A 25,107-nucleotide genomic window follows, 5' to 3' on the forward strand; every position below is an offset into this window, starting at 1 on the left:
AAATATATATGGATTCATGTCCAGCTGTGGGAAAGTGGTGTGAGATATCAAATTATCCCTTTGTATCAGAATAGAAATTCCCACCTATCCCTTCCCCCTACCTGAGCACTGAGCACCAAAAATCTCCTACTTAAAAACCAGGCTGCCCTGCCTGACCTGGGTGGCGCAGGATGGGACACGACGGTGGGGGGGGCCGGGCCAGGGGTGGGGGAGAAGAGGTCGGGACTCTCCCTTGTCAGGGGATTTGCGCTGCTTGGCTAGACTCATGTGGTGCGGCTCCCCTCCTTCGCCCTCCCCGGGGCGGGGCTTTCCCTCCGGCCTGAGGGCCGCGGGGGCGTGGCTTGCTGAGCCCAGCGGCTGGCGCCCGGGCTCCCTCGCTGGAACTGCGCAGAAGCCCCTCCCCCGGTGCCTCGGCCTCCAATCCCCTCCGTGTCCGCTCGGGTCTCTCCTTTTTCCTGCCCCAGCCCTGCTCCCTGTCCGCCCTCCTCCCCTGAGCTCTGTGTCGCTCCTGGGCTTCCAGGTGGGCTGCCCGCCCGGCGCGGCTGTGACGAGGTGGTGGGGGAGGGCGTGGAGAGCCGCCCGCCATCCCGGCGCTTCCAGCGAGCCGCGGGTAAACGGCGCCTTTTGTTCCCAGCCAGTTTTCATGCCAGACCGTGACAGCTGAGGGTTGGGAGGTCGGCAGGGGTGTCGGGGGCGGCGGCGGCGGAGAATAGAGGCGGCTGCTTAACATGCAGCCCGCGGCGCGGCGGCTGCGGCCGGGGACTGGCGGCGGCGGGGGAGGCGGCAACCACAGCACGCGGGACTCAGCTGCCTGAGGGACAAACTAACTTCCGGAGCGCGGACCCGAGGCCGGCGCGGCCCGGAGCCACCTGTCAGCCAGCGGTGAGGCAACCCTGGCCCTCGGGGTGCGCAGCATGGCGCGGGGGAGCGAGCCCTTTTGACCGACCCGCGGTGGCTGCTGAGTATAAAGTGGTGAAAGCGCAGATCCAAGAACAGAAAAGGTAAGTGAGAATGTTGGGACAGTGAACTCTAACAGCTGCATGGACTGGCAGACAACACATTCGCTTACACTTTAAGAAGCGTGTTCAGTTTTAGTAGAATCCTCACATACTTTGTGTGATCCTGAAAGAGAAAGGTAGACATTTATTTTTACTATTTTTAATGCACTAGTTTACTGTGGCATGTATTGGACTGAACACTTTGACTTAAGTATCCTATTTCAGTGTTTTAGCCACAGCTTTAGCTTAAGAGGTTTTTGGTGTTTTAGGGTCAGCAAAATTTTAAACAATGCATTTATATAATTTCATGTATAAAGAAAAGTCTATCTAAATATCGGGAGGGTGTTAATTTTTATTTCAGTGCATTTTTCTCCTGGTTCAAAGTAAGTTCCCTGTTAGTCACGTAATGATGGCAGTCACTGCTCCATTTAAAAACTTAAATGTATGAAAAGTTTATGTGGATGGTGGGAACTGTGCTGTACAACTTATGTTTTTGCCTCAAGGTGAAAAAAGTTTCTTCTATTATTAAGCTTAGTATTTGGTGGGGTGGGGATTGGGGACTTGTTTTTTCATTCTTATTGCGAATTTTAAAGTGACCGACCCCATGTTATCACTTTTCATTCTTTTTAATCATGTGTATGATAGCTGCTCCAGCGACTCTTGGATGATGGAAAGGCCACTGTAGACATGCTTCAAGCAGAATGAGGCAGACTAGCCCAGTCAGCTGAACTGGCTGATAGAGGAAAAATCACTGGACTGTTGGAAAATCTGGAAAGTAGATGGGCTGGGCTCCTCAGCAAGGCAGCAGCCAGGTAAGGCCAGAGGCGTTTTGAGAATGGGTCAGAGAAGGTTTGTTTTGCCCTATTTTTGACTTGCTATCACTGAGATGCTCTAAAAGCTCCTGGGTGCTTCATACAGTGCTTTGAAAGGTATTTAATGGCTTTTATCTTAAAGAGGGTACAGTCTTACAGATGATCCTCATAACCAGAATAACTCTCAGGTTATGAGTGTCACTCCTCCCTAAATTACTGAGACCTGGAAGACACCTTGGTCTGTTTTTCTGCTGCAGCATAATTGTGATTCCAAACGACAAGACACAAGATTCCCACCATCCAGCTAGTTAATTTTCTGAGTGTTTGAAACAGATTTTTCCCCTTCATATTTATAAACAATGTTTTTGATACTTAGAATTGAAATTTTCACTGATTTTCTTTCAGCTTATTAGAATATTAGATATTTTTGCATTATAGAGCTAGTCTTTGGTTCTGTTAAATGTGCTTTCAAGAAATACATAAATATTACTTTTTTCAATAAATGGCAAAAAGACAGGTAGTATACTTTTCTCCTCTATGGCAATGCCTTCTCATTCCATAACTAAAAGTTCCCCCAGTATCACATGGGCTTAATAAGTCACATGGATATCTTTACTTTCAGCTTATACCATCCCCAGTTTTAAAAATAAATGATAGCTGATCAGAAATCAATATGAGAGTAATAGAATTGATTATTTCTTATTGTGGTCTAATTCAGTTGTCTACCAATAGCAGTCTTCAAATAACTTTCTCCTCAGTCTGTTTACTTTCACCTGCTCATGGCTTATGTCTCATCTGAGTTACAAAGCAATTCCTTGCCCATATTAGTGAGAAAAAAAAAAAATAAAAGAATTCAACTTATTTTTATTTCCAAATTGCACTGCTTTTCTTCTTTCTCTGGCCATTTCTATCAGGATTGCCATTAAACTTCCAGTAACCTAGGCCTAAAACCTCAACACTACTGTTAGTTCCCCTTACCTCCTACCACCACCCCAAGTTTGTCACATCTACCAGCATGCTAACTTCTGTCCATTGTACGTCTATGAGGTCTTCCAATTCACGTACCTCAGTTCATGACTTGAGTTCTCATTTGGCTTAGTTCACATTAAGTATTAAATAACTTCCTAACCAATCACTTTACTCATCACTCTGTTGCCACTTACCCCAAGGCCTTTGCCTCTTTGCACACTCAAAAACATTAAATGTTGCCTATAAATAAAATCTAAACTATCAATAGTTAACCCAGCATTCAAAACTTTCTATTGTTCGGTCTTAACTTACCTTCTTAGTTTCCCCTATTCCTCTCAGTCTTTATACAGTGTGTCCGTAAAGTTATGGTGCACTTTACCGGTCACAGAAAAGCAACAAAAGATGATAGAAATGTGAAATCTGCACCAAATAAAAGGAAAACTCTCCCAGTTTCATACTTATTCAGTACAGTTCGATGTGGGCTCATGCACAGATTTTTAGGGCTCCTTAGGTAGCTAGCCGTATAGCCTCTACAACAGGGGTCCCCAAACTTTACACAGGGGCCCAGTTCACTGTCCCTCAGACCGTTTGAGGGCCGGACTATAAAAAAAAAACTATGAATAAATCCCTATGCACTCTGCACATATCTTATTTTTTAAAAAAAACAAAAAACGCCCTGGCCGGTTGGCTCAGCGGTAGAGCGTCGGCCTAGCGTGCAGAGAACCTGGGTTCGATTCCCAGCCAGGGCACACAGGAGAAGCGCCCATTTGCTTCTCCACCCCTCCGCCGTGCTTTCCTCTCTGTCTCTCTCTTTCCCTCCCGCAGCTAAGGCTCCATTGGAGCAAAGATGGCCCGGGTGCTGGGGATGGCTCTGTGGCCTCTGCCTCAGGCGCTAGAGTGGCTCTGGTTGCAATGTGGCGACACCCAGGATGGGCAGAGCGTCGCCCCATGGTGGGCGTGCCGGGTGGATCCTGGTCCGGCGCATGCGGGAGTCTGACTGTACTCCCTGTTTCCAGCTGCAGAAAAAAAATAAATAAAATAAAAAAACAAAAAAAACAAAAAACAAAATGGGAACAAATACAATATTTAAAATAAAGACCAAGTAAATTTATATCAACAAACTGACCAGTATTTCAATAGGAACTAGGCTCCTCTCACTGACCACCAATGAAAGAGGTGCCCCTTCTGAAGTGCGGCAGGGGCCGGATAGATGGCCTCAGGGGCCCGGATGTGGCCCGCGGGCCATAGTTTGGGGACCCCTGGACTAACTCCTCTATCATTTCAAAAGGCTCAGGAGTACAGGATGCACTTTAGTTCAGCAAACCTTTACCGAAGAGCTCCTTTGTGCTACTTTTCTTTTTTCTTTGTATTTTTCTGAAGCTGGAAATGGGGAGAGACAGTCAGACAGACTCCCGCATGCACCCGACCGGGATCCACCCGGCATGCCCACCAGGGGGCGATGCTCTGCCCATCTTGGGGCATTGCTCCGCCGCAACCATAGCCATTCTAGCACCTGAGGCAGAGGCCACAGAGCCATCCCCAGTGCCCGGCAAACTTTGCTCCAATGGAGCCTTGGCTGCGGGAGGGGAAGAGAGAGACAGAGAGGAAAGAGAGGGGGAGGGTTGGAGAAGCAGATGGGCACTTCTCTTGTGTGCCCTGGCCGGGAATCGAACCCAGGACTTCTGCACGGCAGGCTGACGCTCTACCACTGAGCCAATCGGCCAGGGCCTCAGATCCATCTTCTTTAAATGGAGAAATTGCTACTTGTCCTAAGTCCATAAGGAGTGACCTTGACCTTTGAGTTACTGTTTCAAAAATCTGTGATAGGCCCTTGCTGGTTGGCTCAGTGGTAGAGCGTCAGCCTGGCGTGCAGGGGACCCGGGTTTGATTCCTGGCCAGGGCACATAGGAGAAGCACCCATTTGCTTCTCCACCCCCCCTTCCTCTCTGTCTCTCTCTTCCCCTCCCGCAGCTCAGGCTCCATTAAAGCAAAGATGGCCCGGGCACTGGGGATGGCTCCTTGGTCTCTGTCCCAGGCGCTGGGGTGGCTCTGGTCACAGCAGAGCGACACCCCAGAGGGGCAGAGCATAGCCCCCTGGTGAGCAGAGCATCGCCCCTGGTGGGTGTGCCGGGTGGATCCCAGTCCGACGCATGCGGGAATCTGTCTGACTATCTCTCCCCATTTCCAACTTCAGAAAAATACAAAAAAAAAATCTGTGATAGATTTTTCAGAATCGTATGCAGATACTATTTTTTTTTTCAGGTCCTTCTAAAAGATTATACCTATTTCTAAAAGCTTGGCCAGAGTTAGTTTGTACATCAGTTTCTTTTTATATAAAAGGTATAGGTAACCATTATTTCCTCAGAAATATTTGTAAGTTGATTATGCTACTGATTCTAAACATATAAAGCATAAATGCCAGGTTGGTGGAGACTTTTTTTCCAGTTACATCTTACATTCAATATTATTTTGTTAGTTTCAGGTGTACTGCATAGTGGTTAGACAGTCATATACTTTACAAAGTATGCCCCTCGATATTTTTAGTACCCACTTGGTGCCATTAATAGTTCTTACAATATTATTGATTATATTTTCTATGCTGTGCTTTATATTCCATGACTATTTTGTAACTATCAAACTGAACGTCTTAAGCCCTTTACCTCTTTCACCCAGTCCTCAGAACCCCCCACCTCACCCCCACTGGCAACCATCAGTCTGTATTCTGAACACACTCACATGTCTGGACCACTAGTCCGCTGATGGGCACTTAGGTTGCTTCCATATCTTGGCTATTGTAAATAAAGCTGCAGTGAACATAGGGATACATAGATTTTTTTCAGAATAGTGTTTTGGGTTTCTTTGGATAAATCCCCAGAAGTGAAACAATTTTTAATTTTTTGAGGACTCTTCATACTATTTGTGGATACTTTTTTATCAGAGGAAAAGAGACAAGGGAAACTTGATGGCCATGACTTCATCATAGCCTCTGAGATGTTCAGTCTTAAACTGATTGTTACAATAATGCTGTATCTAAAGTTGTAAAAGGTTATTCACTAAAATGTTAATTTTGTTGTGTTGAGTTTGTGCTATTTTACTATATTTGAAACAACTTTTATATTTTAAAAATTATACAAATAATACATATATATGAGTGTGTGTGATAGAAAAGTTAGAAAATTCAGGTAACTATAACGAAAATAAAAATCGCTTATAATCTTAGGTTAGTTCATAATGTTTTAACATTTTAGTATTTCTTTTTTTAGATTTTTAAATTTATATATACCTGCATTTTTGTTATTGTTCATAGGAAAAGACAGAGTCTCTAATACAGCAATATGAAGCCATTAGTCTGCTCAATTCAGAGCGCTATGCCCGCCTAGAGTGAGCACGAGTCTTGGTGAACCAGTTTTGGGAAACTTACGAGGAGCTCAGCCCCTGAATTGAGGAAAGTCGGGCATTAATAGTATAATTACCTCCACCATCTATTGATCATGAGCAGCTCAGGCTGCAGCAAGAGGAAATGATGGTAAGGAGCATGCTGAGCTTTAGGTAATTGCAGAACTAAGAATGGGCTCCACAGTCTATTCAAGTTCTGCATTATGAAATTCTTAATCAGTTAAAATTTCTTTGCACAATGACAATGTATGTCTGAATTATTTCCGTTGTTCTTTAATATGAGTCAAGTAAAGAATACTTTTATATATCAGGAACCTGTGTTGCAGAAGTAACCAAAGGACTAAGTAAACATCCAGGGTACGTAGCATCTTTCCAGTGATGGCGGGGTGCTGTTAGACTTCGGGGGTGGCATTTCATTTGATCAGGCCCCAGCTGGCCCTGGGAAGGAATGTCACAAAGCATTTGCTGCATGTGGGTAAGATGGAAGGAAGATTTATAGACACATCCACAAATGCTATGACCACTGTAAAAAGGTTCTTTTTTAATGTTTATTTTATTTGGTTATGGCCTGTGCTTATCCCTATCCCTGTCTTTCTGTAAGTGGATGGATGTAAACTAAAAGTAGCCATCAGTTAAGTCAGGGAGCGGCTGGAGTACCAGAAATATGACTCTTTGTAGCTTGTCCTGCTTGGTTGTCTCAGTCTCAGGAGGAAGGCAGCCACTAACCCATGAAAATTGCAATTACTACACTTAAGTATTTATGAGTACAGAGGATGGTGGGATAAATTTGTACTGGAGGTGAGAGTGAGAGAGAAGACATGATCTGAGAAGGTTTCCCAGTTGGTGGGACATCTGAACTGGCTTTTAACAATGTAGAGAATCAGAACCCAAGGCAAGGCTTAGCTGCTTTTCCCCTCTATAAATGATAAAATGTTCGGACATTCAGTAATTCCATTTGTTTTTTTCAAAGTTGGTATAAGCTCTTAACAAAATATTTAAGCACATAAACTGGTATAAAATGCTTATTTTAATCTGCATTTCTTTACATAGCAACTAAGGGAATCCATTGCTGAACACAAACCTCATCTTGATAAACTGCTAAAGATAGGCCCTCAGCTAAAGGAGTTAAACCCTGAAGAGAGTGAGATGGTGGAAGAAAAATACCAGAAGGCAGAAAGCACGTATGCCCAAATTAAAGAGGAGGTGCGCCAGCGGGCCCTGGCGCTGGACGAGACTGTTTCCTGGTTGGCTCAGGTATGTGTGTGGCTTGACCTTGTAACCCTTCATTTGCCCTTTAGTCTAAGCAAGAAGTTTCTGTACCAGATACACCTCCATGCTCAGAAAGTCTAGACCATCATGCTGATGGTAGTGGCAGACTAGGAACCTTGGCTGATGTGCATTTTCATTGTAAGGATCAGTAAAAATCCATTGTGATGGATGGGTGTGCTGATGCTGAAAGGAGGGTAAAATGTCTTATTCGGTACATGCTGTCTGTTGATACTTTCCCTTAAAACTTTATGTTGTGATCATCCTTTAGCAGGGATAGTTCTGGATAACAGTTCCTATTGAACCTGTTTTCTTTGAGACTTATAAGACAGCACATTAAGATTCTCTCTCTCAGGAGGCCACCAGCTAGCTCCTCCTAGCTCAGAGAAGGATGCTTGAGTAGAGAGAAGTATGAGCCAGAGGGAAACAGACTACCAGCAGTGAAGTTTACAGCATGAAACTACATACTCTTCAACTAATACAGTACTGTTAGTGGTACTTTTGTCATTTCTGGGTATTTTATTCCTATTTTAGTTAATAGTCTTGGTTAATATTTGTACTTACTCAAGTCCCCCCCCCCACCCTCCATCCCATTTCTCACTCACATTGTGGAATTGTTACTTTGTGTTCTTGCTGCCTGATCCTGTCTTCCCCACATCCTCACATTTCATTGTTGTGTTGATCGTGCCCACCATTACAGATTATAGAGGTCCCACTGGGACTAGGGTATTCTTATGAACCTGAGAATTGAGGATGACCTATCGGGAAATTCCTCTTTACTTCAGAGGAATTAATTTTATTAGCATAGTTTATTTTGCCAGTTTCACTTGGGGTGGAACCTAGAAGTGAAGGAGTGATGGAAAGTGATTTTGTTAAGGAAATTCCACCATGTATTTCTCACAGGACACATATAGTTGATAAGCCTAATTCTAATTCATGAATCCAGAGTTGATTTTAGATAGCCTTTTTTAAGGGGCAACCATATCTGTTTTGCTCCTGTTTTTCCTCTCTCTCTGCTTCACATTGTAAGTGAAATTTTACAATAATAGTCACATTATTCAAAGTGCCAGAGAAGTGGAAAGGTAATTGTTCTTTTAGAATAAGGTTAGATTTGGCCTGCCTTAATTACCTTTCATCATGCCAACATTTTCCTTTTTCACTGTTACATACGGTGGTTATTAAATTGAATGCTATGATGATTTTAAACTTGAAGTCATTTAGCAAATTGAGTTCCCCATTCATTTATATAGTTGGTGGAGGTCATCTAACTTGTTGGTCTCATCTGTTGCATGCAACTATCATCTGAGATGTTAACACACTGAGTCTCACCAGTTTCATAGTGTTGTTCCCTTTCATCATGTTCCTGGTATATTACTTAATATCCTTTTGATTCTTAAACATTTATTTTCTATTTCTGGTGGGCCAGCTCCAGTGTACTATGCCCCAAACAGTTCTTAGCCAAACCCACAGCCGTCAGACAAGGCTATGTGCAGTTTATCCTCAGCAGTAGTAGATGTATGCCTTGGCCTTGTTCCCTAGCACTTCCTCTAGAAGTGGGATGAAGTATTGCTATGGTGTCTAACGGTCTGGCTTGTATTCAGTTCCATGATAAAATCGAGCCCATGGTGGAGACTCTGGAGAATCTTTCCTCTCGCCCACATATGCCAGCACTGATCCCTGCGGAAGTTGACAAGATCAGAGAGTGCATCAGTGATGATGAGAGTGCCACCATGGAGCTAGAAAAACTTCAGCCTACCTTTGAGGCCCTGAGCACCATGGATAAGAGCTTATTGGGAGATCTCAGGGAGCTGACAAAGATCTGGCTGTAAAAGGTGCTTGATGAATCTAATTATTTTTAAAGAAAACCAATAATATAAGTTCTAGGCTGTGGTTACCTCCAGCACTCCACCAGCTGTATGTATGTACAGTGCTTTGTGGAATGTGAAGTCCCCAATTAATGAGTATTCCAGAAAGTCATTTGGAAATCATTTAGAATTCAGAACACATCTCCCCACTGAAACAAGGTTACAATTGGTAGTTAGATTCCCAGGCCAAGAAACAAATGCTCCTTTAACTCCTAATTATGAGTGAACTTCAGTATCAATACTATGTAGAACATAACTATCTTTTATAACACTTTCCACGGGAAACAGCAAGTTTAACATGGAACACTGGGAATCGAGTTCTCATCTCAGTTCCTTTGTAAGTTATGGGATTTGTATCTGAGCAGTAGTACCTTTCTGTTAGATGGTAACTCATTCCAAGATTACCTCTATGGTCTCTTTATGTGGGAAACCAACATAAGTGGGAAATGTGAATGTAGAAATAATAATAAAACTGAGATAGATAGATATAAATTGTTAGAGCTTTTTAAAAGATAATTTCAATGAAAAAGTGAGAATTAGATGACATTTCTGATGAGGCTGATTTCCAGTACTTAGAGAAGCCCTAGTCATACCTCTTTTTCTCCCTCAGAAATCCAGGACAAATTGGATCAAATGGTATTCTTCTGGGAGGACATCAAAGCTCGGGCTGAAGAGTGAGAAATTAAGTTTGTTGATGTCCTTGAACTAGCAGAAAAGTTCTGGTATGACATGGCAGCTCTCCTAACCACCATCAAAGACACCCAGGACATTGTCCATGACTTGGAAAGCCCAGGCATTGACCCATCTATCATCAAACAGCAGGTTGAAGCTGCTGAGGTAAGAAAAAGCAATCCCCTTCTCTGTGTTTGCCTGCTATAAAAGCACTTTTTCCAAGTATGTTGTGTTAACAGCTTAGCCAAGGTGAGTGTCTGAAAAGTTGTTTGTGTGTGTTTTTAAGTTTAGGAGGATATTTTCCGTTTAAAAAAATACCTGTTCCTTATAGTAGATTTCTTTTTTTATTACAAATACAAGTTTTACCATTTGTAGATTTGTATAACAGGATATATAGCAGTTGAATTACACAAAACTAATTTTCTCATCAATTTTAAACTTAATTCAAATAAATAAAATAGGCTTAGAATATTTAGTTTTGCTTTTATTTCTGAATATAGCTTTTGCTATAGTGTACATTATTTTGTTTCTTGAGTAAATTTCTTTAATGTAGAAAAATAGAAGGTAGAAAAGAAAATAAATTCTGGATTCGTCATGCAAAAGTAACAATTGTTAACACTGACATACCTTTTTCTGGTCTTTTGGGAAAGCCTAGTTTTTATTTTTACTAAATGCATTTCTTCCCTCATTTTGTCCATTTACTATAAGCCAACCCTGTCTTGCTATTATCTTCTATTTTAGCCATTTTTCTTCTCCCTGCCCCTGTCTTTTTTAGAAATTGGCAAAGAACTGACTTTGTTCAAGATTATAGCCCAGTGTTCCTACTGTGCTAGTCTCTCAGCTCTTAAATTTGTGACTTGTGCTGTATTATTTCACCCTTGTTGACATACTTCTCTGCAATAGAATTCTGGCTATAGATTATAATTTCCTTGGAGGTAGGGGGGATAAAACTTTTGGTAAATTATTGAAGGCCCATGTACCTTTTCCCAGACTGTTTTACAGATATTGTTCTATATGATATGTATGTGTGTGTGTGTATGTGTGTTTGTGTGTATATATATATAGTTATATATAAATATATTTGATACATACATTTTTGGTATACATATATATGAAAAATAACCAGAGTCTAAAGCTTCACTGTTTAAGTGAAATATAACATTGAAAGATTTTTTGTGAAATTGACAGGTTCTGTTCAACATCTGCTACTGATGGGGATGTAATTTGCAAAGTTTGGGAAGTTCTGCTCTGCTTCTGTTTCGGCTTATGTTTTATTCATTTACACGTAGACTATTATAGAAGAGACAGATGGCCTGCATGAGGAGTTGGAGTTTATTCAAATCCTGGGAGCAGATTTGATTTTTGCCTGTGGAGAGATGGAGAAGCCCTAAGAGCATCGATGAGGTGTGAGACCTGGATAAGGAACTTAGACCGTTAGTGGACTTAGACTGAACAGTGGTATTAATTGGAGAAACTGATGTTTCCTCTAGATGAATAATGCCTGGGAGAACTTAAAATTTGGAAAGAGAGGCTAGACAAGCTTGAGGACACCATGCAGGCTATGCTGCAGTACCAGGACACGCAGAACCACAGTACTGTCTGTATGTCTAACCAGAATTTCCCACTGCTGACGTGAAAGGCGCTGACACCTGAATTTCTAGTATCCTCACCATGTTGTCATCATTGTGTGTTCACCGTATTTGTTTTCGTGGTGGGTACACAGTGAAGCATGCCATACTGTGGAAGCCGTCTCTCGCCAGAGGTTGCACGCCCAGGTCATCTGAAGCACAGCTTGGCACGGTAGCTTAAGCACATCAGCAGCTTGCCAGCTGGCCATGAAAAACACTAGCTTTTATTCATATTTTATTTTTCTAGATCGTAGTTTATTGTGGACTCTGTCCTAGTAATGTTTGCTTTTGTTCTTAAATCTTCATATTAGAATAAGGATAATTTTTTTTTTACCTGTTCTCCACAACCTGAAAACACAGTGTTTGGCACTTTAATTTACATCTGCTTATATTGACAGAGATAATACTTATTCTCTCCCAATTCTGTATTTTTTCTGTTTTCTGACTACTAATTTATGTTTTCATTTTAGGCTATGTTTGACTGGCTGGATAACACTGTCATTAAACTCTGCACCATGTCCCCTGTCAGCACTGACCTCAACACTGTTAAAGATCAGTTAAACGAAATGAAGGTTTGTATCCAGGAATGGCTTTTGAAAGAGGATGGCTTCTTTTCCAATTTTAAAGACTCGTTGTTAACATTAAGTTTGTCTTTGACAGGAGTTCAAAGTGGAAGTTTACCAGCAGCAAATAGAGATGGAGAAGCTCAATCTCTAGGTGAACTGATGTTAAAGAAAGCTACTGATGACACGGACAGAGACATTATACGAGAGCCATTGACAGAACTCAGACATCTCTGGGAGAACCTGGGGGAGAAAATTGCCCACAGCCAGGTAAGGGAGCTGGTGGACTACATCAGTGGACTACTACTATCTGCTGTTTTCTAATTTCCTAACACTTGTTCCCTTTATATCTTCTGGGTAGCATAAGCTTGAAGGTGCTCTCTTGGCCCTTGGCCAATTCCAACATGCCTTAGAAGAACTAATAAGTTGGCTGACTCATACTGAAGAGTTGTTAGATGCTCAGAGACCAATAAGTGGAGATCCAAATGTCATTGAAGTGGAGCTTGCAAAGCACCATGTAAGTATTTTTATTTTTCGTCTCAAAGCTTATTGGTTTCAGACTAAATATTGTCACCAGAAGCCTTTCAATGTTGTGTGTACCTTATAGAATCAGGTTTAATGTTATCTATAGAGATTAAATTGTTCAACATTTTTTTAGGTTCTAAAAAATGATGTTTTGGCTCATCAAGCCACAGTGGAAACAGTCCACAAAGCTGGCAATGAACTCCTTGAATCTAGTGCTGGAGATGATGCTAGCAGCTGAAGTAGCCGCTTGGAAACTATGAACCAATGCTGGGAGTCAGTGTTACAGAAAACAGAGGAGCAAGAGCAGCAGCTTCAGTCAACACTGCACAGGTACGTGCATTCCCACGGTAACCAGGTGGAGCTGAGCACATGATGTTTGGAGGAAAGCCGTTTTGGGTAGAGACCCCTGTGTCTTGAGAAGAAGGTTGTTTCTGTGCTGTAACTTGGCTGGAAAGAATAGCTTTTTATTCAATTGTTCGTTTCTTGGATTAGTTTGTAGCCTATTTTCTTTATTTACTATCCAAAGTTAGTAGATATTTTTAAAGATAATTTTCCTTTTTTTTTTTTCTTTTTAATTTTTCAAAGTGAGAAGTGGTGTGGGGGGTGGCAGACAGACTCCCACATGCGCCATACCGGGATCCAACTGGCACGTCTACCAGGGGGTGATGCTTGGCCCCTCAGGGGCCAACTAGAATCTGTTTTTTAGTATTAAGCTTTTCCTTGATAATAAATTTGACTGCTAAATTAAAATGGAATTTCCTTCTTATAGTTTAGAAATGTATAAATTCAGAAATCCATTTGAAATTACTAGGTTCACTTTCACTTTGTCTGTATCTTTTTAAAATTTTTATTTATTGATTTTAGCGAGAGAGGCAGGAGTGGGGAAGAGACAGGAACATCAATCTGTTCCTGTGTGTTTGTTCCCTGAATGAGGATCATACCAGCAGCCTCTGTGCTGAAGGAGGATACATTAACCAACCAAGCTATCTGGCCAGGGCTCCTGTATCTTTTATTAAGTATAACTCAGTAAATAACATACTCTTCTCTTTAAAACTTTTCCCTCTGACCTATTTTATTTTGCTCTTCAACATAATTTGGATCAAGAAAATGGAGCTGCTTGTTTTCTTTTAACAGACTTACAGGGAAGCTTTTCTAGATCAGGTTCTCTGCAGGTATCAAAGAATACTACATGACAATCCCTGGTTCTTTTGGGTGACCTTTTATTTTATTTATTACAGGGACAGGGAGAGAGTCAGAGTCAGAGAGAGGGATAGACAGGGATGGAGAGAGATGAGAAGCATCAATCATCATTTTTTCATTGGGACTCCTTAGTTGTTCATTGATTGCTTTCTCACATGTGCCTTGACCGCGGGCCTTCAGCAGACCGAAAACCCCTTGCTTGAGCAGGCGACCTTGGGTCCAAGCTGGTGAGCTTTTTTTTTTGCTCAAGCCAGATGAGCCCACACTCAAGCTGGCAACCTTGGGGTTTTGAACCTGGATCCTTCCGCATCCCAGTCCTACGCTCTATCCACTGCGCCACCGCCTGGTCAGGCTGGGTGACCTTTTATAATTTAATAACATTGCTATATGCCATTTCTACCCCTCAAGTGTCACGGGAGTCTTGTGAAGGGAAAGAGCACTGAACTCGGAGTCAGGAGACAGTGATCTGAAACTTCCCAGCTACATTATATGACACAAGTTATTTAACTTCTCCAGGCAACATTTTCCTATCTGTAATCTGAGAGTGTTAGAGTTAAGTAATCTTTAAAACCCCTTTGGGCTCAGATTCTGATTCCAAACACTTAGTATAATTTATTCCCTTTGCTAAAAAAGCTAATCAGAAATTGAGGATAGCCATTTATCTTTTTTAACTTCAAACAATCTTTAAAAAATTGGAGAGCAGCCTGACCTGTGGTGCAGTGGTTAAAGCGTTGATTTGCAATGCTGAGGTCACTGGTTCAAAACCCCGGGGCATGCCCTGGGAAGGCACATAGGAGAAGCAGCTATGAGTTGATGGCTTCCTGCTCCCCTCCCCACCTTTCTCTCTCTCCTTTCTCTAAAATCAATAAATAAAATCTTTTAAAAAAATTGGAGTACAGAGCTTTTCCTTGGTTTATGAATAATGCATGGGGGATTGGGGAAGATTGACCTGGTTAGGATGGACTTGTTCTCACAAAATTTAGTCATTAGTTTTTCAAAATGTCTTTTTTTTATTTACTTAACTCACATGTACAATTCTCCCATTTAAAGTGTATAATTCAATGGCTTCTAGTATATTATCAGAGTTGTACAATTATCACAGTCAATTTTAGAACACTTTCATCACCCTTAAAAGAAACCTTATACCCTAACTCCCCCGATACCCTCCCCCAGCTTCAGGCAACCACTTACTGTATTTCCCCATGTATAAGACGCACACTTCCCAAAAAATTCGGAGTCTAAGAACTGGGTGCGTCTTATACACTGGTGTAGAAGTGTGGCATTTCAAATGCCATAGATGAAACTGGATGAGGCAGTCTATGAAGACAGTGATTCGTCATCAGACACAGAAGAGGACAAGTTAATGGATGGTAATTTTGACAATGATGAGGAGTTGTATGAATTTTATGATGAATAAAACTTGAGTTTAATAACCTTACATAATATAGTACATTCTTTTTTTTTTTTTTCTCAAATTTCCGGCCCCAAAATTAAGGTGCGTCTTATACATGGGAGCGTCTTATGCAGGGGAAATACAGTATCTACTTTCTGTCTATAGCTTTGCCTGGTCTGGATGTCTCATGTAAATGGAATCATACAGCCTGTGGTCTATTGCTTTGTTTTACTGGCTTCTTTTCCTTTGCATAATGTTTTCAAGGTTCGTCCATGTTACATATAGCCTGAATCAATACTTTTTGCTGAATAATATTTCATTCTATGGATGTACAACATTTTGTGTACCCATTTATCAGTTGATAGATATTTGAGTTATTTTTACTTTTTTTTATTTATTTTTTATTTATTTTTTATTTTTTTATTGATTTAAATTTATTGTGTTTACATAGATTCAAGTGTCCCACCGAATACATCCTCCCGCACCCCCGAATTCCCCTCAATATCCTTCTTGCCCCCTCCCCCAAAACCCTCCCCGCTTTCCTCCAGGATTTGCTCTTCTGCTCTCTATAATGCTGTTATGTATATATAATTTCACCAAGCTCTTTCCCTTCTCTGATCTCATCCTCTCATCCCCTTTCCCTCTGTCCGCTTGCCCACTGGTCCCTTTGATCCCTCCTCTGCCTCTATTCTGTTCCTCAGTTCACATTGTTCATTGGATTCCTCATATGAGTGAAGTCATATAATATTTGTATTTTTTGCCTGGCTTATGTCACTTAACATAATAGTTTCCAGGTCCATCCCTGTTGTTGCAAAAGGTAGTATTTCCTTCTTTTTCATGGCCCCATAGTACTCCATGTGTATATGTTGTACAGCTTTTTAATCCACTCATCCACTGAAGGACACTTGGGCTGTATCCAGATCTTCATTATTGTAAACAATGCTGCCATAAACATGGGGATGCATTTCTTCTTTTGAACCAGTAATTTGGTGTCCTTGGGATATATTCCTATAATAAAAGTGGGATGGCTGGGTCAAAAGGCAGTTCCATTTTTAATTTTTTGAGGAATCTCCATACCATTTTCCACAGTGGTTGCACCAGTCTGCATTCCCACCAGCAGTGCAGGAGGATTCCCTTTACTCCACATCCTCACCAGCACTTATTGTTTTGTTAATGTGTCATTCTGACTGGTGTGAAGTGATATCTCATTGTGGTTTTAATTTGTATTTCTCTAATGATTAGTGATGTTGAACATTTTTTCTTTTGCCTATTGGCCATCTGAATGTCCTCTTTGAAGTGTCTATTCATTTCTTTTGCCCATTTTTGATTTGATTATGTTCCTTGATTTCTCTAATCAATGTTTTATAATTTTCTGAGTACAAGTCTTTAACCTCCTTGGATAAATTTACAGCTAGGTACTTTCTTTGTTGTTGTTGCAGTAGTGAAGGGGATTGTTTTCTTAATTTCTATTTCAGACAGTTCATTGTTGGTGTATAAAAATGCCACTGGTTTTTGAATATTAATTTTATATCCTGCCACCTTGCTGAATTCATTTATTAGGTCCACTAGTTATTTTACTGAGGCTTTAGGGTTTTCTATGTACAATATCATATCATCAGCAAATAATGATAGTTTTACTTCTTTTTCAATTTGGATGCATTTCTAAAATCTTAAATCTACATTCCTCTTTACCCTTGTTCTGTTTACAACAGGACCGTTAACACTTCTTACATCATTGGTTTGGTTGTAATAAATTCCTTGAGGGTTTTTTTTTTATTTTTGTATGGGAAGCTTTTTATTTCTCCTTCTATTTTAAAAGATAGCCTTGATGGATAAAGAAGTCTTGGTTGTAGGAAACTGTTCTGCATTAATTTGAATATCTCTTGCCATTCCCTTCTTGCCTCAAGTGTTTTTGTTGAGAAGTCGGATGTCATCCTTTTGGGGTCTCCTTTGTAGGTGATTGACTGCTTTTCTCTTGCAGCTTTTAGTATTCTTTCTTTATTTCTTAGCTTTGGTTTTTTAATTATGATGTGTCTTCGTTTAGGTTTATTCGGGTTCCTTTTTAATGGGATTCTCTGTGCTTCTTGAACTTGTGTGACTTTTTCCTGCATCAATTCGGGGACATTTTCAGCTATGATTTCTTCAATCAGGTTCTCTATCCCTTGTTCTTTCTCTTCTCCTTCAGGAACCCCTATGATGCAGATGTTGTTTCTCTTCCTATTGTAACAGAACTCTCTTCGAGTTTTCTCAGACATTTTGATCCTCTTTTTCTTTTGCTGTTCTGCTTCCGTGCTTTTGCTTATCTTGTCCTCTAAATTGCTGATTCGATCCTCTTTTTCATCCCGCCTGCTTTTCATTCCTTGTAGTGTAGTCTTCATTTCTGCCATTGTGTTTATCATTTCTGTCTGATCCTTTTTTATGATTTCAATGTCCTTTTTGATGCCAGATATCTCATTGTTTAGGTACTCGTGTTGTCTATCTATGGTTCCTCTAAGATCCTTGAGCATCCTCACAATCATTATTCTAAACTCTGCATCTGGCATTTTAGCTATTTCCATTTCATTCAATTCTTTTTCTGGGGATTCCTCTAGTTGATTCATTTGAATTGCACTTCCCTGTCTTCCCATTTTGTCTCAATATAGACTGCTCCTTCAAATATGTTGTTTGTGTAGTTGAGTATAGGGTTGGTGTTGTCTGACTCCAGCTTTCAGTTGTGTAATTTCTAAATCTTCCTGGGATGGCTTCAGCTGTTTGTAATCCGCTGTAGGCTACTTGTCTGTGACAACGTTTTCTTTGCCTTAGCTGGGTCAGGTGTGAGGAGCCTTTCCTTAAGATACCACTCTAACTATGGTTGTTAGGTCTTGAGCTGATGCTCTGTATCTGGCCGCTGGATGTACCAGCCCTGGAACTCACAGGCCGGAAACTGGCGAAGACCAGTGGGAGTCACCACTTTTGACTGGCCCTCAGCAACCTTCTTGGAGCTACAGGCGATCCAGAATCATCTTCTCCTCATCCGACACCCGATCCTCCAAGTCCTATTTTTACTTTTTGGCTATTACAAGCAGTGATTGCTGTTATGAACATTCAGTCATGTACAAGTTTTTGGTTTTTGGACGTGCTTTCAATTCTCTTATATATACCTAGAGTGGAGTTACTGGATCATATGATAACTTGTGGTTAGCCTTTTGAGGAACTGTCAGACTTTTTGCCAAAGCAGCCACACCATTTTCCATTTCCACCAGCAGTGTATGAGGTTTCCAGTTTCTGTACATCTCCATCAAACACTTATCTGTTTTTGTGTGTGTGTTTTTCAGTTGTGGCCATCCAAGTAGATGTGATGTTGTATCTCACTATAGTTTTGATTTACATTTTCCTTATGGCTAATGATATTGAGAATTTTTTCATGAGTTTGTTAGCCATTCATACATATTCTCAGGCATTCACTCACTTTGACAGTGATTTTTACAGGTAGTACAAACAGTCAACCATCTGGATAGTTGAAGTTTGTTGTCAACTCGTTTGTTGACAGAGCATGGTTATTTGTTGGAAACATACATATTGATGATTTCTGAGCTCTCTTGGCTTTATTTTATGCAGCTGTCTCTATAACTAATGATACTTACTTTACTGGACTTTTTCTTAAGGCATTTGTGGAAAACTTTAGAGTCAACCTCGTATTTGCAGAAGAGTTAAGACTTCAGAATGGAGTAGACCTAGATTTGATCGGCCTGTCTCTTTACTGAATGTGTGATCGTGGGATGTTAATTGAGCCCTCCAGATTCTATTTCTACAATTGAAAAGTTTCTGACATGGAAGCACTAGTATGTTAGTTTTTGTCCTTCTCTGGGCAGAGTTGTGACCAGTAAGCTTCAGAAACAGACTGTTGTTCTCTGTTCTTGAAAATTCTCCAGAAGGGGAAAATACTTCAGCATTCTCCTTTCCTGTTACCTCTGTCTATATCTCTCTCTGGTGGTTTTCACAGTTATTTTGTGTAATCAGAGGACTGAGATATAACAAACTAGTTTGCCACTAAATTTCTTATAAAGTGGTTGAATTTTGCTATTCATAGTTGTAAAATATAACTGGAATTTTGGGGCCTTGATGTGAAATTAACTTTGCATTTCAAAGTGCCTCCTTTTTCTTTTCAGTATCCTGTGGTATTTAGTATCCTATTAATAACAGGATCTCACCTGGTATTTAACCCTACTTTTAATTCATTTAAATAGTTATTCAGTGTCCATTCCTGCTATTTATACCCTATATTCAGATGTTATATCATCAAAAATAAATCCCTTGTTATCTCTTCTCTTCTTAATCCTTAATACTAAGTTTTTAATATTTTGAATTATTTATTTTTAAATTACCATTCATTGATAATCTGATTTCCTTTCTACCACTCTTCAGAAAATTATAATCCCAAACACTCTTATTGTAGGAAAATTAAAAAACCCTTTCTTAGTCCTCATCCTCCTTGTCCTGTAGCATTAGATGCTGGTGATCACCCCTTCCTTGACTATAGGTTCTCAGTTTTTTGTCTACCTCTCACTGCCCCCCATTCATTGCTTTTTTGTCTCTGCCTTCTAATTTTGGCGATTCCTTCAGGCTCAGTTCTTAGCACTTTGCTCTTCTTGCTTGCCCCTAACCCAGAAAGCCCAACATTTCCCATGTCTCTAGTTAGCACCTCTATGTATGACTTCCAAACTTAAGTTCTCAGCTGACCCAAATGGAATTCTGGTATTTCCAGCTGCTTCAAGAACATTTCCATTTGTAGCTCCTTTGTGGCCACTTTACATTCAACATATTTAACACTGAATTTGTCAGATTCATTCCCTTTCCAACCCTCATGACTGCTTCTTCCTGTTAGTGGTACACTGTGGCTCTTCTGGCTGCAGAGTTCGAAACCTTGGACCCATCTGAGGGAGAGGTCCTGAAATCTTGGAGCCATTGGTGTGCTGGAGTCAGTTTGCACAGGCTCACAAGAGCCAAATGTTAAATTCTGGGGAATTTTGTGAGCTTGTTGCTAAGCATAGCCATTGTTAAAATTAAATTATGTAAACTTATAGTTAAATACATTCTATTTAAAATAAAAGTAGTAAATACTCAAAACTCATCACTTCATCGTTATTTTTCTACATATTCTTATTGTCTGTGTTCTTGAGGTTAATTATGTCTTTTGTATTTCTGTGATGAAAACACTACATAATGGTGTGCAAAATGTACTTTTCTTCCCAACATCACATTTATAATAGCAGCTTGCAAGTGGTCATGGTGGGACTGTTGACACCCTCAGAGTCAACAAATACTACAAGTCTGAGCTGGGTGCATTGTTTTGTTCATTGTAGACTTCAAGTGAGGAAGAGAAATGTAAATGTTGCTGCTTAAACCAGAAAGTGTGTCATATCTATAATGAGTACATTGTAAACAGCTCAGAAATGGAAGAGATGTTCTTTCAGTATTTGAAAGCTATATGCAATTTATTATGATCTATTTTCTTCATTTGGGTACTCTACCTGTTATTTTATTCCTTAATACACATACACACAGAAATGCACAACTTGCGTATTTCAAACTCTATATCTTGTCTTATATGGTTTTCCTATCTTCTTTCTTTCTATCAAGACATTTTGTAATTTTTCAAGTTTTTCTAGTTTGGGAAGTCTTCTCAAATAGTTCCAGTTTTTATCTTTTCTAATTCTCTTTCTGTTTTTGAATTGTAGATATTATAATTTGAAAGGACTATAATTCAGTTTTCCACACAAATTTAGAAACCTTAATATCCCAGTCTCTACTTGAAAAATCCCATTGTCTAGAAATCGACTACATCTGAAACTGGCCCTTTTATTGTTATCTAGAAAATGATTTCTTTTGAAAAGGAATTCTTTTCCTTGGAATTTCTACTAATCTTCTGATTCTGTGTTGTGAGTGTCACTCAATGAAGTATCATCACTAAATTTGGAATAAATCAGAAGACCTGCCACTAACCAAAGCTATGTGGCCTTAATATCTCAGAGCCTCAGTTGCGCTTATCGAATATGAGTCACAAATAAACCTCACAGGGCAGTTATTTGGATTCAGTAAATAAAAGAATATTATGGTTGATTATAAAACATAGAAGTTAAAAATACACATAGAAGTTCATGAAAAAGACTCTGCCCCACTCTCAGATTCATGTTTCCTCCCTGATTTCTTCTTTTTGTTCATCCCACTGTCTCTTTTATGAGGCCTTGGGCACAGCAGTACGGAAGTCTGAGTCATCTCGTTCCAGCACCTAAACCATTTCAGTGCCTGAAAGTCACCTGTAGGATACAGTCCTCTTCACTGTGATGTTATCTGTAGGATACAGCCCTCTTCACTGTGATGTTATCTGTAAAATACAGCCCTCTTCACTGTGATGTTATCTTTAGGATACAGCCCCCTTCACTGTGATGTTATCTATAGGGTACAGCCCTCTTCACTGTGATGTTATCTGTAAAATACAGCCTCCTTCACTGTGATGTTATCTTTAGGATACAGCCCCCTTCACTGTCATGTTATCTATGGGATACAGCCCCCTTCACTGTGATGTTATCTATAGGATACAGCCCCCTTCACTCTGATGTTATTTATGGGATACAGCCCCCTTCACTGTGATGTTATCTATAGGATACAGCCCCCTTCTCTGTGATGTTATCTATGGGATACAGCCCCCTTCACTGTGATGTTATCTATGGGATACAGTCCCCTTCACTGTGATGTTATCTACAGGGTACAGCCCCCTTCACTGTGATGTTATCTATAGGATACAGCCTTTTTCACTGTGATGTTATCTATGGGATACAGCCCCCTTCACTGTGATGTTATCTACGGGTATAGCCCCCTTCACTGTGATGTTATCTGTAGGATACAGCCCCCTTCACTGTCATGTTATCTATGGGTACAGCCCCCTTCACTGTGATGTTATCTGTAGGATACAGCCCCCTTCACTGTCATGTTATCTATGGGATATAGCCCCCGTCACTGTGATGTTACCTATAGGATACAGCCCCCCTCACTGTGATGTTATCTATAGGATACAGCCCCCTTCACTCTGATGTTATCTATAGGATACAGCCCCCTTCACTCTGATGTTACCTATAGGATATAGCCCCCTTCACTGTGATGTTATCTGTAAAATACAGCCCCCTTCACTGTGATGTTACCTATAGGATGCAGCCTACCTGTTTCACTGTGATGTTATCTATGGGATACAGCCCCCTCATTGTGATGTTATTGATAGGAGTCAGTCCACCTGTTGCACTGGGATAGTATCTATAGGATGCAGCCTACCTGTGTCACTGTGATGTTATCTATGGGATACAGCCCCTTCACTGTGATGTTATTGATAGGAGCCAGTCCACCTGTTGCACTGGGATAGTATCAATAGGATACAGCCTACCTGTGTCACTGTGATGTTATCTATAGGATCCAGCCCCCTCACTGTGACGTTATTTATAGGAGACAGCCCACATGTTTCAGTGTGGAGCTGCAGGTGTTCACGCTCTCCTACCATCTCCTCTGCCTTGGCCGTGAACCCCGTGGTCTGGGCTTGTCCCCTCTTTGCCTTTGGCACTTGCTCCCAGTGAGCCCTGTTTGCAGCTCCTCTGTCTCGAGTTCTGGCTGTTTTTCCATATATAATGAGACATAGTTCCGTCTCTGCTTTCTTTGAGTTTTGCTGGGAGTGTGACTGCAGAGCCTAGGCTCACCTGAATGACACCCCCAGCACAGGGTGGGTTCCTGAAGAGGGCAGGGAAGGTGGATGCTGCCCCCCATCCTTGATCAGCACTTTCTAGGGTGTGGCCGCTGCCCTTCCCTGCAAATAGTGGATGGGCAGAAAAAGACATGGCTGTCTCTAAGTGCGCGCTGAGACAAAACAGAACTCCTACATCAACTTTCTTAAGATGATTTTAAGAACCATGTTTGTTCCTCATTATTCCTAACTTTCCCCGTAGAGGTCCGCAGTGGTCTTACTCAGGTAAGCTTAGCAGCCTTGAGAGCTTTCAGAGAGGCTTCCCACCTGTGCCCCATGCCGGGGCAGACTTTGGGGCACATCTGCAGGGCCGGGGACGAGGCCGGGGCAGACTTCGGGGCACATCTGCAGGGCCGGGGACGAGGCCGGGGCAGACTTCGGGGCACATCTGCAGGGCCGGGGACGAGGCCGGGGCAGACTTCGGGGCACATCTGCAGGGCCGGGGACGAGGCCGGGGCAGACTTCGGGGCACATCTGCAGGGCCGGGGATGAGGCCGGGGCAGACTTTGGGGCACATCTGCAGGGCCGGGGACGAGGCCGGGGCAGACTTCAGGGCACATCTTCAGGGTCGGGGACGAGGCTGGGGCAGCTTTTCTCACTGAGGTTGAAGCTTAGTGGAGAAGCACAGGGTCTGAGGAGTCACATGGGCACACGTGGCAGGTGCTCTGTCTGCCGGGCTCTCGAGGACCTGGTCTGAATGTGTCTCTTCCCTGCCTTGTTCATGCAGGCCTGCTCTATAAGGGACCCCAAAAGTGGGTATGTGTTCGACCTTAACCCGCTCAACAGTACCCAAGGCTACATGGTCTCTGGCATCGGCAAGACTTTTCTGGTAAGTTACATGATGAGTTCCGGTTTGCCTTAGAACGAGGACAGGGTGCATAAAGTCACCTGTAGCTGGTGGCAGGGAAGGCAGGTGTCCTTAGGAGGTACCCAGGACCCTGGGAAGGATGGCAGCTTTCTCCCAGAAAGAAACAAGAGATTCTGGACTTCAGGGCATGAGATGAAGCCGTCACCCCCATGCTGGTACACTGCAGACACGAGGAAGTCCTTCTTCAGGAAACACATTGTCCCTGATCAGTCGCTGTGTCTAGAGCGGTGGTCCCCAATCCAGTGCATTAGCGTTGCCTTGTGGGTTTGGGCCAACAGCTGTATTTAACACGCCCTATGTGTGATTCTGGTGCCCACTGGGGACTGAGAATCACTAGCCGAGAGGAAATGGTAGTTATAGTTCCCTGTAAAAGGGCAGCGAGCCAGATGGCCATGTTCTAGAGCAGCCATTTTCAGTCAGTGAGCTGCAAGAACTTTTAAACATTCAGTACCCGACTGTTTAGTGAGGGGCATTGACTACTTTTTCCTTAGATTGGCCAACCCCCCCAAAAAAAAACCCAACATAAAAACAGGAAAATAGTCTATACAGTAATAGCCGTCCTGTGAAAGTGAATCAAAATTCTACCTCGAGTTTTTTGTTAGATGGGGAAAAAATACATTTTTTTGTGTGCCGCAGAATTTTAGTCATCAGTTTGGTGTCCTGAGACGAGAAAGGTTGAACATCACTGTTCTGGGCTCCTCTGATGGTTCCGCCTTCGTAGACAGTCCCAACCAGTTGCGTGGAGACATCTCCACAGATGCCGTTGTCTTACAGACTCAGCATTGCTAGAAAGAGAGGGAGAAAGCTTTAAGAAATCTGTATATACTTTGGTTTGTTTAAATTCTTGTAGCAAAACCCACCTTGGGGACAGGAAGTTGTCATGAGCATGTTGTTTAAAAATTCGATGCAGAAGGGAACTTGGTAGGCACATGTCATACTGAAAAAGTGAGCATGTGGCTCATCCCACATCCCAGGAAAACACCTGGTGAGACCTGTCACTCAAAAGCATTTGGGGTATTTGCTCCTTGCCCTGCACCCCAAATCGCTACTCCAGGGTTTGTTTTATAACAAGTGTATAATAGGTGAGAATGTATTTAGCTGCCTGTCAGAGTGTGAGAGGCAGATGAGAACCTCGTTGAACCTCATGGAGAACATTGTAGATAAAGTGAATCTCTACAGAACATGCT

The 25,107-nt window shown here is 41.7% G+C and overlaps 1 protein-coding gene and 1 non-coding gene across 4 annotated transcripts; one reads left to right on the plus strand and one right to left on the minus strand.

The window, feature by feature from the left end:
- Window positions 1-475: 475 nt before the first annotated feature.
- LOC136318330 (microtubule-actin cross-linking factor 1, isoforms 6/7-like) lies at window positions 476-23,881 on the plus strand. 3 transcript variants are annotated; one of them, XM_066250686.1, is made up of 13 exons: window positions 476-1,001; window positions 1,644-1,810; window positions 6,087-6,305; window positions 7,226-7,429; window positions 9,043-9,273; window positions 9,917-10,143; window positions 11,268-11,382; window positions 11,469-11,689; window positions 12,077-12,178; window positions 12,267-12,439; window positions 12,531-12,686; window positions 12,828-13,024; window positions 23,780-23,881. In XM_066250686.1, exons 3-5 carry the CDS (start codon window positions 6,300-6,302, stop codon window positions 9,268-9,270), a joined length of 438 nt encoding a protein of 145 aa, XP_066106783.1. In that variant the 5' UTR covers window positions 476-1,001; window positions 1,644-1,810; window positions 6,087-6,299; the 3' UTR covers window positions 9,271-9,273; window positions 9,917-10,143; window positions 11,268-11,382; window positions 11,469-11,689; window positions 12,077-12,178; window positions 12,267-12,439; window positions 12,531-12,686; window positions 12,828-13,024; window positions 23,780-23,881. The 3 variants fall into 3 exon arrangements, with proteins under 3 accessions (XP_066106783.1, XP_066106784.1, XP_066106785.1); XM_066250687.1 differs by having other exon boundaries at window positions 11,469-11,579; XM_066250688.1 differs by lacking the exon at window positions 11,469-11,689.
- TRNAG-GCC (transfer RNA glycine (anticodon GCC)) lies at window positions 4,432-4,507 on the minus strand. The gene has a single exon. It is a non-coding gene; the product is annotated as a tRNA-Gly (tRNA).
- Window positions 23,882-25,107: the final 1,226 nt, after the last annotated feature.

The sequence above is a fragment of the Saccopteryx bilineata genome, unplaced genomic scaffold, assembly GCF_036850765.1.
Source record: "Saccopteryx bilineata isolate mSacBil1 unplaced genomic scaffold, mSacBil1_pri_phased_curated manual_scaffold_42, whole genome shotgun sequence".
Lineage (NCBI taxonomy): Eukaryota > Metazoa > Chordata > Mammalia > Chiroptera > Emballonuridae > Saccopteryx > Saccopteryx bilineata.

Coding starts and splice junctions, on each gene's coding strand:
- LOC136318330 (XM_066250686.1), top strand. Junction 7,430..9,042: donor CTGTTTCCTGGTTGGCTCAG/GTATGTGTGTGG, acceptor GCTTGTATTCAG/TTCCATGATAAAATCGAGCC.